Consider the following 12,704-nt stretch of genomic DNA (forward strand, 5'->3'; position numbering starts at 1 on the left):
ACTAATATAATTCATGAATTTCTAACTCTAACAAGCTGCATTTGGTATGATTAATCATTACATATTATATTAATCAGTGCAATGAACAGTTGGAAAATAAGGAAACATATAGTAAATAAAAAGTTCCAACCATGCTTGCAAAAATCCAATGTTTAAACAAAATACCCTTAATTTGGAAGAAATGGCTTTCAATAGTCTCTATTCTCCAACTAAAAGCAAAGATATATCAAAGAAGAACAATTTAAATGTGGATCCTGAAATGTGGGAGATGCAAGATGCTTTCACAAAAAAGGGAAGATCAAAACAAAATTACACAATCAAGAAGGGTCTCTGGATGCATGTGGGGTTTGAAATCATCAACATCCAATTCACTAATCTTTGTGAAACTCACATTTATATTGTTCTCTCAATCAGAACATGTGTGGGTGCAGTGCGTAGTGTGCATTTCTCACCTGCTGTGCAGGTTTGAATTTTTTGTGTTATCATGCCATATGATACCAGAGACATCTTCTTCATGATAAACACACATTTAGCATGCACAAGGTAAAAGGCCATATGATGACTTACAGCCTTCAGGAGAACTGTCCCATTTAAAAAAAACTATAAAAGAATAATCTTTAAATTGACCATTTGCTTTAGAAAACAATAAATTATGTCAGATTGGATTTTTCATTGAATTAAAAGCTAACTTTCCACTAAGGGGCCTCTACAACAATGCCTAAATTTACATCATCAGGATTGAATTTTAACAATTTAAAAAAAGTCAGAGTTGATGAAAAATGAATTAATTTTCATTTTATTGAAATTATTACACAACATAGGCATAGTACTCAAAGATCAAGCAAGTAAATTCCTTTCATTTCTCTCTTTACTGAATAATAGTTGGAATAGCAATCTTTTCAGGAAATACATAGGGCGATAAAACACCTGTCTTCTTTTCCTCTTACCTTCCACAACTCCAACACCAACACTACTTCTTCTTGTGTTCATGGGTGCCACAAAAAACCATTCATTGATTTTGTAATTATACGCCTCCACTGATGATAATCCTACTTAACAGTGGGAAAAAAAATGGTATAATCATTTCATTTCTGGAACTAAAGGTAATACAAGTATAAAATCAAAGATTTTTCTTATTAAATGAACAAACAGATCTGGATGAAAATACATGAGGGTTAAGAATATTCCTTTAGTGAAATGCAAGCCTTAGGAGATAGAATGAATTGTGAAAAGTAAGGTGACAGTGCTAATTGGACAGAGTCAGTTTGCAAAAATATGCTTGAACATCTTTTCAATTATATGTTTGTTCCTACTTGTTCTAAGGCATGACAGCTGCAATCACAAGAGAAATTTAGACAAATGATAAGTACCTTCAGTAATGTTAATATATTTGTTACAACAGCCAACAAGAATATACAAAATAAAATGGATTATAAAATAGTCAGAGATGTACAACATAGAAACAGACCCTTTGGTCTAACTCATCTATGCAGGCCAGATATCCGAAATTAATCTAGTCCCATATCAATCTAAACTCTTCCTATTTATACGCCCATCCTTTTAAATGTTGCCATTGTACCAGCCTCCACCACCTCAGTTTGGCAGTTCATTCCATACACGTACCATCCTCTGTATGAAAAGGTTGCCCCTTTAGATCCCTTTTAAATCTTTCCCCCTCACCTTAAACCTATGCCATCTAGTTTTCAACTCCCCTGCCCTGGGGAAAAGACCTTGACTATTCACCCTATCCATGCCTCTCATGATTTTATACACCTCTGGAAGGCACCCCTCTTCAGTTTCCGAAAGAGCACAGGATGAACAACAAGAAAAGCCTCTTGCCTATTCAATATTGCTCAACACCTGGAACAGACTTCGAGGTGAACTATTTCAGATGAAAACCAATGTTTATGCAAAATAGTTGGATGACATAAGGCAACTTTAAGATTAAATGTGCATGCATCAAAACAAGCTAAGTAGCTTCCCTCACTTTGTGATAACATAAGAGTGACCTTTGATGGGGCTTACTGATATAAACAGAGAAATAGAAGGAATAGGCTATTCGGCCCATTGAGCCTGCTCACCATTCATTACGATTATGTCTGATCATCCAACTCAATACCCTGTTCTCACTTTTTCCTCATACCCTTTGATCCTTTTAACCCTAACAACTATATGCAACTCCTTCCAGAAACATACAATGTTTTGGCCTCAACCACCTTCTGTGGCAGAGAATTCTACAGGCTCACCATTTTCTGGGTGAAGAAATTTCTCCTAAGCTCAGTCTTATGTGGCCTACCCTTAAACTGTGATCCCTGGTTCTGGACTCAGTGGTCATCGGGGATATCCTTCCTGCGTTTACCCTGTCTGGTACCATTAGAATTTTGTAGGTTTCTATGAGATATCCCCCTCATTCTTCTAAACTCTCATGAAGGTGATGGATTTCATCAAGCTACAACCCTCTATTATTACAAATAAGAATTAAATCATGTATTTTCCATTATAATGTGGAGGTGTTGTGTTGGACTGGGATGGACAAAGTTAAAAATCCACACAAGTTTTCAGAGCATTGCTCCTTCAGCAGGTAGCTCGTGGGGCAGGATCATTTTCATAAATTCTGTGTCCTATGATCCTGCCCCACCTGACGAAGGAACAGTGCTCTGAAAACTTGTACTTCCAAATAAACCTGTTGGACTATAACCTGGTGTTGTGTGATTTTTAAACTTTATTTTCTGTAAGCAGTGAATAGACTTGCAAAATGAAGAGGAACTCAGATGGAGAAAGGGTAAAAGCATTTCACAGATAACCCACTGTACCTGTACTCCCATCAAATCCACCAACAGCATAGAGTAAATCATTTAACACTGCTGCTCCAAGAGTACTTCGTCTCTCTTGCATACTGGCAATGGATGTCCAGTTGTCCTTGACTGCATCATACACATCCACAGTCCGGACTCTCAGTGACCCATTGAATCCTCCCACTGCATAAACACGGCCACTCATATATACAACACCTGGCAGACAGAAAATGAAAACAGTATAAGTGAGAAAAGTAAAAAGTTCTAAACGTTGCAGTTACATTTTGCAATCTCCAGCTATTGTAATTTATACACTCCCTTCTATCTTTTCTCGGTTTGTTTTGTTACACCCCCCCTTGCCCGCCACCAAAGTGTCATCCTAGCAGCCTTTACTGATATTTCCACGAACTCAAAATACTTCAGCAAAGGAAGTTGATGAATAAACATATTCTGAATGTAAAATGGCGACTCTGAAAGCTGCAAGAGATCAACATTCTTTGGCATACCAAATATTTGTATCACAGTTTTGCTGGTGTCAGAATAAAGAAGTCAGAATAAGGTCAAGTCCGAAACACACTATATAGTTAAATAGATCTATCCATTACTTTGTAATGATCATTAGCGTAACAAACAAATCCTTTTATTTAGGAATACTTTTCTGATCATTCATCAGCATAAACCACCAACTCTACATTGGCTATTGTCAACTATCCTTTTTGAAACACCGTCACAATGCAGCAGCTACCTGCGTGATCAAATACTAGATTAGATTACATTACAGTGTGGAAACAGGCCCTTCGGCCCAACAAGTCCATACCGACCCGCCGAAGCGAACCCACCCATACCCCTACATTTACCCCTTACCTAACACTATGGGCAATTTAGTATGGCCAATTCACCTGACCCTGCACATCTTTGGACTGTGGGAGGAAACCGGAGCACCCGGAGGAAACCCACGCAGACACGGGGAGAACGTGCAAACTCCACACAGTCAGTCGCCTGAGGCGTGAATTGAACCCGGGTCTCTGGCGCTGCGAGGCAACAGTGCTAACCACTGTGCCATCGTGCCGCCCATTGTTCTTGCTGAACTGGTAAACTGCAGTAACTTCATGGAAAACAAAAAAAAAATAAATTTACAGTTCCCAGTTTGACTTTGACATACACCAACTAAATGTGTGGGAACCAGCATGGATCATGTATCAAACAAGGGATGATAAAGTTAAAAATCACACAACACCAGGTTATAGTCCAACAGGTTTAATTGGAAGCACTAGCTTTTGGAGAAATACTCCTTCATCAGGTGATCCTGGAGGGCTCGATCGTAACACAGAATTTATAGCAAAAATTTACAGTGTGATGTAACTGAAATTATACATTGAAAAATTGATTGTCTGTTAAGCCTTTCATCTGTTAGAATACAGTGATAGTTTCACTTCTTTCATGTGTAAATCACAAAACCTTTTTTTTAAAGTTGCATTCTCGGGTTAGCTGTTAACAATGGTGATAGCTAGACAATATGTTGAAGGTGTTGGCCCCCTGTGTTCTCTGTCTATGCCATGATGTTTAGATGTATTCTAATCTAAAAAGTGAGAAAACGGAGTTTTACATAAATTCATGCAGTTTTTGAGCTCAGAATTCTACATGAATGCATGCAGTTTTTGAGCAAAGTACAATGTAACTCTGCAAGTACAAATTCACCCCACAAAATATATGTGTGCATGTGGGTCTTGGTCTGTCTGTGTGTGTGTGTCTGGGGTGGGGGTTGAGAATGTGAGAGTGTGTGAGAGAGTGTGTGTGTGAGAGAGTGTGTGTGTGAGAGAGTGTGTGTGAGAGAGAGTGTGTGTGAGAGAGAGTGTGTGTGAGAGAGAGTGTGTGTGAGAGAGAGTGTGTGTGAGAGAGAGTGTGTGTGAGAGAGAGTGTGTGTGAGAGAGAGTGTGTGTGAGAGAGTGTGTGTGTGAGAGAGTGTGTGTGTGAGAGAGTGTGTGTAGTGAGTGCCGAGTGTCTTAAGTCTGTGAGGGGGTGCATGTGTGGTGTGTGTGTCTATAAGGGGGTGTGTGGGTATCTGTGTGCGCGTCTGTGTGTACCTGTGTGTGTAGGAATATGTGTGTGTGTGTATATAGTGCAATGGTGATCACCCGTAATGTGACATGAACCCAAGGTCCCGGTTGAGGCCCTCCCTATGGGAACTGAACCCATAGGGAGGGCCTCAACCGGGACCTTGGGTTCATGTCACATTACAGGTGATCACCATTGCACTATACACACACACACACACGCACACAGATATCCACACGCACCCTTATAGACACACACTTCTACATTATTGCCAACTTATGTTTAATTTTGGCTAATTGTGGCTGATCTAATGTGGCTGATCCACATTAGTTTTGTGGAAGCATCATACATGATCACAACACATACAGGATGAAGGTTACTTGACCTCTAATCCAGTCCCTTCATTCATGGTTGATCTGCCCCTTAATCCTATCTACCCTGTCTGTGTTCACAATCTTTAATATTTAGCAATAATGGCTTACAAATGCTGTAAATTTAGCTTTCAGGATTCAGGGTTGATTTCAGGCCAATCTAACGGAATTTGAAAGTTTCTTTTCTTCATCAACTGGTAGAGGTTTGCACAGTATTGTCATTCACGTGGTGGGAACAACACTCCAGAAATTATCTGGCTGGGAGCCCTCCTCTTAAACATTGCTAATAGACTGTCTTTTAATAAACGGTAAAAACAAGGACTGCAGAAACCAGAGTCTAGATTAGAGTGGTGCTGGAAAAGCACAGCAGGTCAGCAGCATCCGAGGAGCAGGAAAATCGATGTTTCGGGCAAAAGCCTTTCATCAGGAATAGTGGACTTCACCAGTTTCCTGATTTCCCCTTCCCCACCTCACCCCAGCTCCAACCTTCCAGCTCAGCACCCTCCCCATGACCTGTCTAACTTGCCTATCTTCCTTTCCACCTATCCCCTCCACCCTGATCAATCATCTTCATTCCCACCCTCATTCACCCATTGTACTCTTTGCTACCTTTCCCCACCCTCCTCTCTGACCTATCACCTCCATCCCCACCCCCATTCACCTATTGTACCCTATGCTACTTTCTCCCACCCCCACCCCCCTCTCATTTATCTTTCCACTCTGCAGGCACTCTCCCCTATTCCTGACGAAGGGCTTTTGCCTGAAACGCAGACTTTTAATAAACGATGTACATCGTAGAAAACTGTATGAAATTTGGATAACTTTTGCCATTTATTTAAGTGTCTGTAGCAATTGGTACAACTGAATGCCTTGCTAGGCCATTTCAGAGGGCAACTGAGAGTCAACCACATTGCTGTGGAACTGGAGTCATATGTAGGCCAAACCAGGTGAGAATGGCAGATTTCCTTCCTTGAAGGACATTAGTGAACCAGATGGTTTAGTCTTGACAATCAAAAATGATTTCATGGCAATCAGTAGATTCTTAATTCCAGTTTTTGTTTCACTGAATTCAAATTCCACCATCTGCTGTGGCGGGATTTGAACCTGGGTCCGCAGAACTAGATTAACAATCTTGTGATAATACCACTAGGCATACCCCTAGATTTGGGTACAGTTAATGATTGTGAAACCACCCTCAAAGTGTCTCAAGTCAAGATAGCGTGTGGTTCAGAAGGCAATTTGGTGTTCCCACGAACCCCCTATCTTCACCCTTCTTGGAGAAGACGTTACTGTTTGTAAGGTGCTGTCGACAAAAAGCTTGTCAAGTTGCTGCAGTGCTTCTTGTAAATAGTACGCACTGCTATGAATGTGCTTTGGTGGGAGGGCAAGTAAACATTTAAGATGATAGATGGGGTGACAATCAAGCAGGCTGCTTTGTCCTGGCTGGTATTGATCTTCTTGAGTTGTTGGAGCTGCTCTGAGCCAAGCAAGTCGAGAGTATTCTATCACATTCCTAATTTTCCTCTTATATTTAAATGGTAAACCGGCTTTGGGGACCAATGAATAATCCGCTACAGAACTCCTTGCCTTTGAGCTACACGTGTAGTCATAATATTTATGTAGCTAGTTCAGTTCTGATCAAAAGGTAATCCCCAGAAGTAGATCATCAGGGATTTAGTAATGGCATTGAAAGATTTTCTCTTATTGGAAGCACATTGCTTGACATTCATATGGCACAAGTGTTATCTGCTGCTTTATCAGACCAAGTCTGTGTGCTGTCCAAGTCTTACTCAGATGAGCACTTCTTGCTTCAGTTTCCAGGGTGCTGCAAATTAGTATTTTTCAGAGTACAACTACCAGTGAACATCGCCATTTCTAACCTAATGATGGAGGGAAGGTCATTAATCAAGCAGGTGAAGACAGAAGAGATTAGGACACTACACTGAGGAACTCCTGCAGCAATGTCTGGGGACTGAATTGATTGATCTCCAACAACCACAATTATCTTCCTTTGTATTAGGTAAAACTCCAACCAGTAGTTACAAATCTCACAACACCAGGTTATAGTCCAACATATTTAATTGAAAGCACTAGCAGTCGGAGCGCCGCTCCTTCATCAGATAGTTGTGACCATCTGATGAAGGAGCGGCGCTCCGAAAGCTAGTGCTTCCAATTAAACCTGTTGGACTATAACCTGTTGTTGTGTGATTTGTAACTTTGTACACCCCAGTCCAACACCGGCATCTCCAAATCAGTCCAACCAATAGAGCTTTCTCCAATTACTATTCACTTCAATTTTGCCAGGCTCCTCGATTCCACCCTCAGTCAAATGCTGCTTTGATGTTGAAGGCAATCACTCCCATTTCATAAGGGTTCAGCTCTTTTTCTACTATATTAGCACCAAGGCTATAATGAGGTTAGGAAGTCGAATGGCTCTTGCAAATCCCAAACTCGGTTTTCGAGAATAGGTTATTGCTAGTTAAGTGTATCTCAGGAACAGGCCAAGATGGATCATCCACTCAGCACTTTCTGAAGATGGTCGCAAATGCTTCAGCCTTGCCTTTTACGCTGGATTGACTCATGACTGAGGATTAGGATATTAGCAGAGTTTTTCTTCATCCTACTGGTTGCTTAGTTGTTCGCTACCATAAATGATGAGACGTGACAGGACTACAGAGTTTTGACCTAATCAGTTGATTGTTAGATTGAAAACAGCTTCTTCTGTTTGGTGTGCACCTAATTCAGTTCTGAAGCTTCACCAGATTGATATGTCATTTTTACGTATGCCTCCAGCATGCTTTCCTGCACTCCACACTGAACTAGGGCTGATCCCCTAACTTAATAGTAATGGTAGATTAATAGATGTACCAGAACATGAGCATTCAGAGAGTGTTTGAATATAATTCTGTTGCTACTGGGAGTTCACAGTGCCTCATGGCTCCCATTTTGCAGCTGCTCGATCTGATCTGAATCTGTCCTATTTAGCATGGGTATTAGTGCCACACAGCATGATGGTGACAATTGTGTCTCAGTTTCCTGTATATCAAAGCTGTTTTTGTGGGTTGTGCCCTCTTTAATTGTTTTGTAAATGGTTATTTTTAGGGCAATAGATGTTAACATAAAACATTAAGAGACCAGTTTTCATTCTTTTGCAGGTTTGCTCTGAAAAGTACTGCTTAAAATCTGGAGATTTTATTTTCCAATGGCAATGTCAATGTCTTAATGTCTGAGGTTGCTGAGAAGAAGCACAAAAACTAGACAGGCCAAATCAATGAACATATAATGTTGTACATTCTGTTTCAGTAATGTAATCTAATTCTAAGGAGCTTAAGGGAGCTTTGTCACAAAACTCAACAATGAAAAGTCCAATAAACACAAGGAGCAACGACTCTTTCCCCTCGGAAAAATAAGCTTTCAATTTTGCAAACTATTTAATACTACACAGCACATGTCAAGGATACTGCGTACAGATTGACTCTCTGCAACAGGATGACAGAACATTTATGAACCTATTCAGCATATATTCCCCAAAATTTATGAAGTTTGTTCTGACCGAAATGTAAACTGAAGATAATTAATATTGTCAGGTTTGCCAGTGATTGCATTAACTTAAATTAATAGTATTATACTCTCAGATAAAAGCAAAGCTTTGCAGGTGCTGAAAACCTGAATAAAAACAGAAAGCACTGGAGAAACTCAGTTAATGTTTCGATATGAAGACAAATCACGCTGGACTTGAAATGTGAATAGCTTCTCTCTCTTCTGCTGACTTTCTCTAACACCTTCTGCTTCATAACAGTATTATACAAACATTCAAACAAGGAACAAGAACAGGCCACTCGGCACTGGCCCTACTTCACAATTCAATAAGATTCTAGCTGAACTGATTTTGACCTCAACTCCACATTCCTGAATACACCCAAATGGTCTTTCATCTCCTTGGTAATCAAGAATCTACCCATCTCTGCCTTAAAATATTTTAAAATTCTTCATCAATTGCTTTTTGAGGAAGGGAATTCCAAAGACTCTCAACCCACAGAGAAAAAAAATCCTCGCTTGAATTAAATGGGTAACTCCTTATTTTTAAACTATGACCCCTAATTCTGCACAAGAGGAAATATTCTTTCCACAATCACTTAGTCAAGTCCCCTTAGGATTTTATATGCTAATATAAAGTCAGCTCTGACTCTTCTAAACCACAGATGATACAGGCCCAGACTATCTAGCCTTGCTTCATAAAGCAATCTGCTCATTCCGGGTATTAATCTAGTAAACCTTCTCTGAGCTGCTTCTAATGCATTAACATTCTTCCCTAAGGATCAGTTTTGCACACAGCACTCCAGATATGGTATTGTCAATGACCTGTATAACTGAAGCATATCCTCACCACTCTTGCAATTCCCCTCGCAATAAAATATAACATTCTGTTAGCTTTTCTGATTACTTCCTATACCTGCAGATTAATTTTCTTCAATTCATGCACTAGGGCATCCAGATCTCTAGTGCACTGATTCAACATTAGGACAAAAAGGAATTTGCACTCACATGGCGTTGCACTAAATGTCACTGATATCTCGCAGTGTGAGATGCAGCAATTGTCATTGAAATATACATAATTTGTGTATTGCAAGATCCAATTAACTACAATGAAAAGAATAATCATTTAATAATGATTGAAGGGAAAATATTGGAAGAACTTCAGGTAATTTTATGCTCTTCCTTGATTGATGACACTGATTCTGAATGGCTACCTAAATCACTATAATAGATAACTTTGGTTTAAAATATAATCTAAAAGACAGCATTTCCCCAATGTTACTGTAAAGGGTCAGCCTAGATTATAATGACTTGCATTTCTTACATTTTCAAATCCATTCGATGCTTTAAAACTAAAGCAATATATTTCGTATTATATAACTGATCACAGTTCAGAAGCAAGCAATTTGTGCCAGCTAATCTATGTTCAACTGGAGTCTCCCATCTTTCTGCAAAATCTATCATACAAACTAGGAGTAGGAGTACACCATTTAGCCCTTACAGCTTCACCATTCAATAACAATATTGCTGATCTAATTGTAGTTTCCACATCACATTCTCACCTATCCCTGATAACCATTGACTTCCTTGTATTCAATGACCCCACCTCCACCACTGTCTGGGGAAGCTCCAAAGACTCTCAACAATCAGAAAAAACAAATTATTGCTCTGTTCCATCTTAAATAGAAGACACCTTAAGTTTAAACTGTGTCCCCAATTTTCATGTTTTCCACATAATTTCAGCATCCACCCTCATCTGCTCTTAGGAAAGGAGGGTTCTGATGAGGTTTATCTAGCCTCTTATGACATAATTGACTCAACCATTTCATCCTGTGGCAGCAAGCTCCATATACTCCTTATTCTCTTGGTTTCAAGTTTCTTTTGAATTCCCAATCTGACATTTATGTAACCATTTTATATTGCTCCTCTCCACAATGGAAACAGTGTTTAGTTTACCAAAACACTTCATAATTTTATAAACCTTTGTTAGATCGCCCATCAAGCCTTTTCTTTTCAGGACAGAAGAGACCAAGCCTGTTCACTCATTTCAATAGGAATAATCTCATAATTCTGTTATTCTCGTAAATCTTTTTTTTAAAAAACCTGTCTATAGTGTCTCCATTTTCTTTTTAAAATGTGATGATCAGAATTGCATTGCCTAATAAAAGTATGATATAACCAAAAATATATGTCTACAAGTTTCAATTCTATCCCTCTCCAAATAACCCTTCATGCTCAGTTTGCTATATTTAATGTTCTTACTAATGTGGGCTGTTGCTTACAGTAATTTGTGCAATGTACTTCTAAATAATGTTGCTCCTTTATTCCACACAGATTAGTTTCTACTGTGCTACTTTATAATTTTTCTTTACATAACTTCAGCATAATGTATTGCTAAAAAAGGCATTTGTCAAAGCTTTTCATCATGCATTCATCAGGACAATTCAAAAGAACATCAATGCAAAGAGAACGCACCACATTATATAACAGAAGAATTAAGGCATTATTTAGCATGTGGACTCTTATTTGTTGAGGCATTTCTATCAAGGATAAACCAGTTAGATAGCATTAAACTGTACTGTTTTTTTAAACCTTGAACCAAGCAAGTTGATTTTGGTTGATCATGGTATTGCTCTTACATCGAACCAGAGAATGGTTACCACCTACTTTGTTAAGTTGAAATAGACTCTATGTGCATACATGTTCCTCCTGTCAGAAAAGAACATATGGAGCTTCCAGTACACACACGCATGCCACACTGCAGGCCCAACTGACAGTTTTAAATTATTTGATCATCATAATTCTTAACATTTACAAGATTATTGGGTTGAAAAGGCTGAGGCTGTTTTCCCTAGTGCGTTGGAGGCGGAGGGGTCACTTAACAGTTGTTTATAAAAGCGCGAAGGGCATGGATAGGATAAATAGTCAAAGTCTTTTTTCTGGGGTGGGGAGTCCAGAATTAGAGGGTGAGAGGGGAAAGATATAAAAGAGACCTAAGAGGCAACATTTTCATGCAATGGGTGGTGCATGTATGGATTGAGCTGCCAGAGGAAATGGTGGAGGCTGGTACAATTGCATCATTTAAAAGGCATCTGGATGGATATATGAATAGGAAGGGTTTGGAGGGATACGGGCCAGGTGCTGGCAAATGGGACTAGATTGGGTTGGAATATCTAGTCGGCATGGACAAGTTGGACTGAAGAGTCTGTTTCCGTGCTGTACATCTCTCTGACTATAAATGTTATCCAATCAAAGATTTACATCTAATGTTGGGCAGTGTTCTACGGATGCGGTTAGTACTTTGCTTGTTGTGAACAGCCAAAGGGATATACCGTTTAAACTAGATCCATAAGTCTATGAGATGTACAGCTCACATACTTAGTATTGCACCAATACTGAATTTCTTACACCACGTTACTAATTTGCGATGTAGGCAGAACATCCTTTTTACTTGACGGTAGTATCTTGTTCGTAACGAACACCACTTCACTGTTACTGCATTGTATGAGCATAATAGTTTTTACCTTTTGCCCAAACTTTTAAGATATCTTGTTTTTCTAGAGTAATTTGGGTACTTTTCAGGACAAAATATGATGGCTTTAGACTTCTTCATGAGCCTACTTGACCTACAGCAAAAATAATCTTATTGAGATTGTCATTCTGCCACAGGATGGCTTTGATGTGTCCGACTTCAGCATTACATTTGCATAGTGAGCAAATGGCTGGGACCCTACTTACAAGGTTGCCAAAAGTGCTGATCTTGTAGCACTTGGAGCAGTAGGAACCTCAATGCATTACTGACCACTGAAGGTAGATTTATGGTAGGCAGCAGTTGAAAAACCCATGACTGGGTCTAAGATGGAGCCACCTATGGCATGTAAGGAAATTCATACAGATTCATATACATTAGGTGCTATCATAACACTTATTTATTCAATGCATATTA

The 12,704-nt window shown here is 39.3% G+C and overlaps 1 protein-coding gene across 17 annotated transcripts in view; it reads right to left on the reverse strand.

Moving 5' to 3' along the window:
- LOC122556624 (kelch-like protein 3) overlaps positions 1-12,704 on the reverse strand; it is a 120,144-nt gene that overhangs the window by 18,737 nt on the left and 88,703 nt on the right. For 15 of the 17 annotated variants that reach the window (XR_006313588.2, XM_087995316.1, XM_043703545.2 and 12 more), the window contains 2 exons: positions 2,814-3,011; positions 948-1,052 (listed from right to left, as the gene is read on the reverse strand). Coding sequence is in view for 16 of the 17 variants with exons in the window: in XM_087995316.1 (XP_087851442.1) it covers positions 948-1,052; positions 2,814-3,011 (303 nt within the window). In the remaining variant the exon portion in view is untranslated. The remainder of the gene's footprint in view (positions 1-947; positions 1,053-2,813; positions 3,012-12,704) is intronic. The other 2 variants (XM_043703540.2, XM_043703537.2) reach the window with 1 other exon arrangement.

Source organism: Chiloscyllium plagiosum, unplaced genomic scaffold (genome assembly GCF_037043375.1).
Source record: "Chiloscyllium plagiosum isolate Xiang-an unplaced genomic scaffold, Cpla_swu_hap1 HiC_scaffold_16, whole genome shotgun sequence".
Classification (NCBI taxonomy): Eukaryota; Metazoa; Chordata; class Chondrichthyes; order Orectolobiformes; family Hemiscylliidae; genus Chiloscyllium; species Chiloscyllium plagiosum.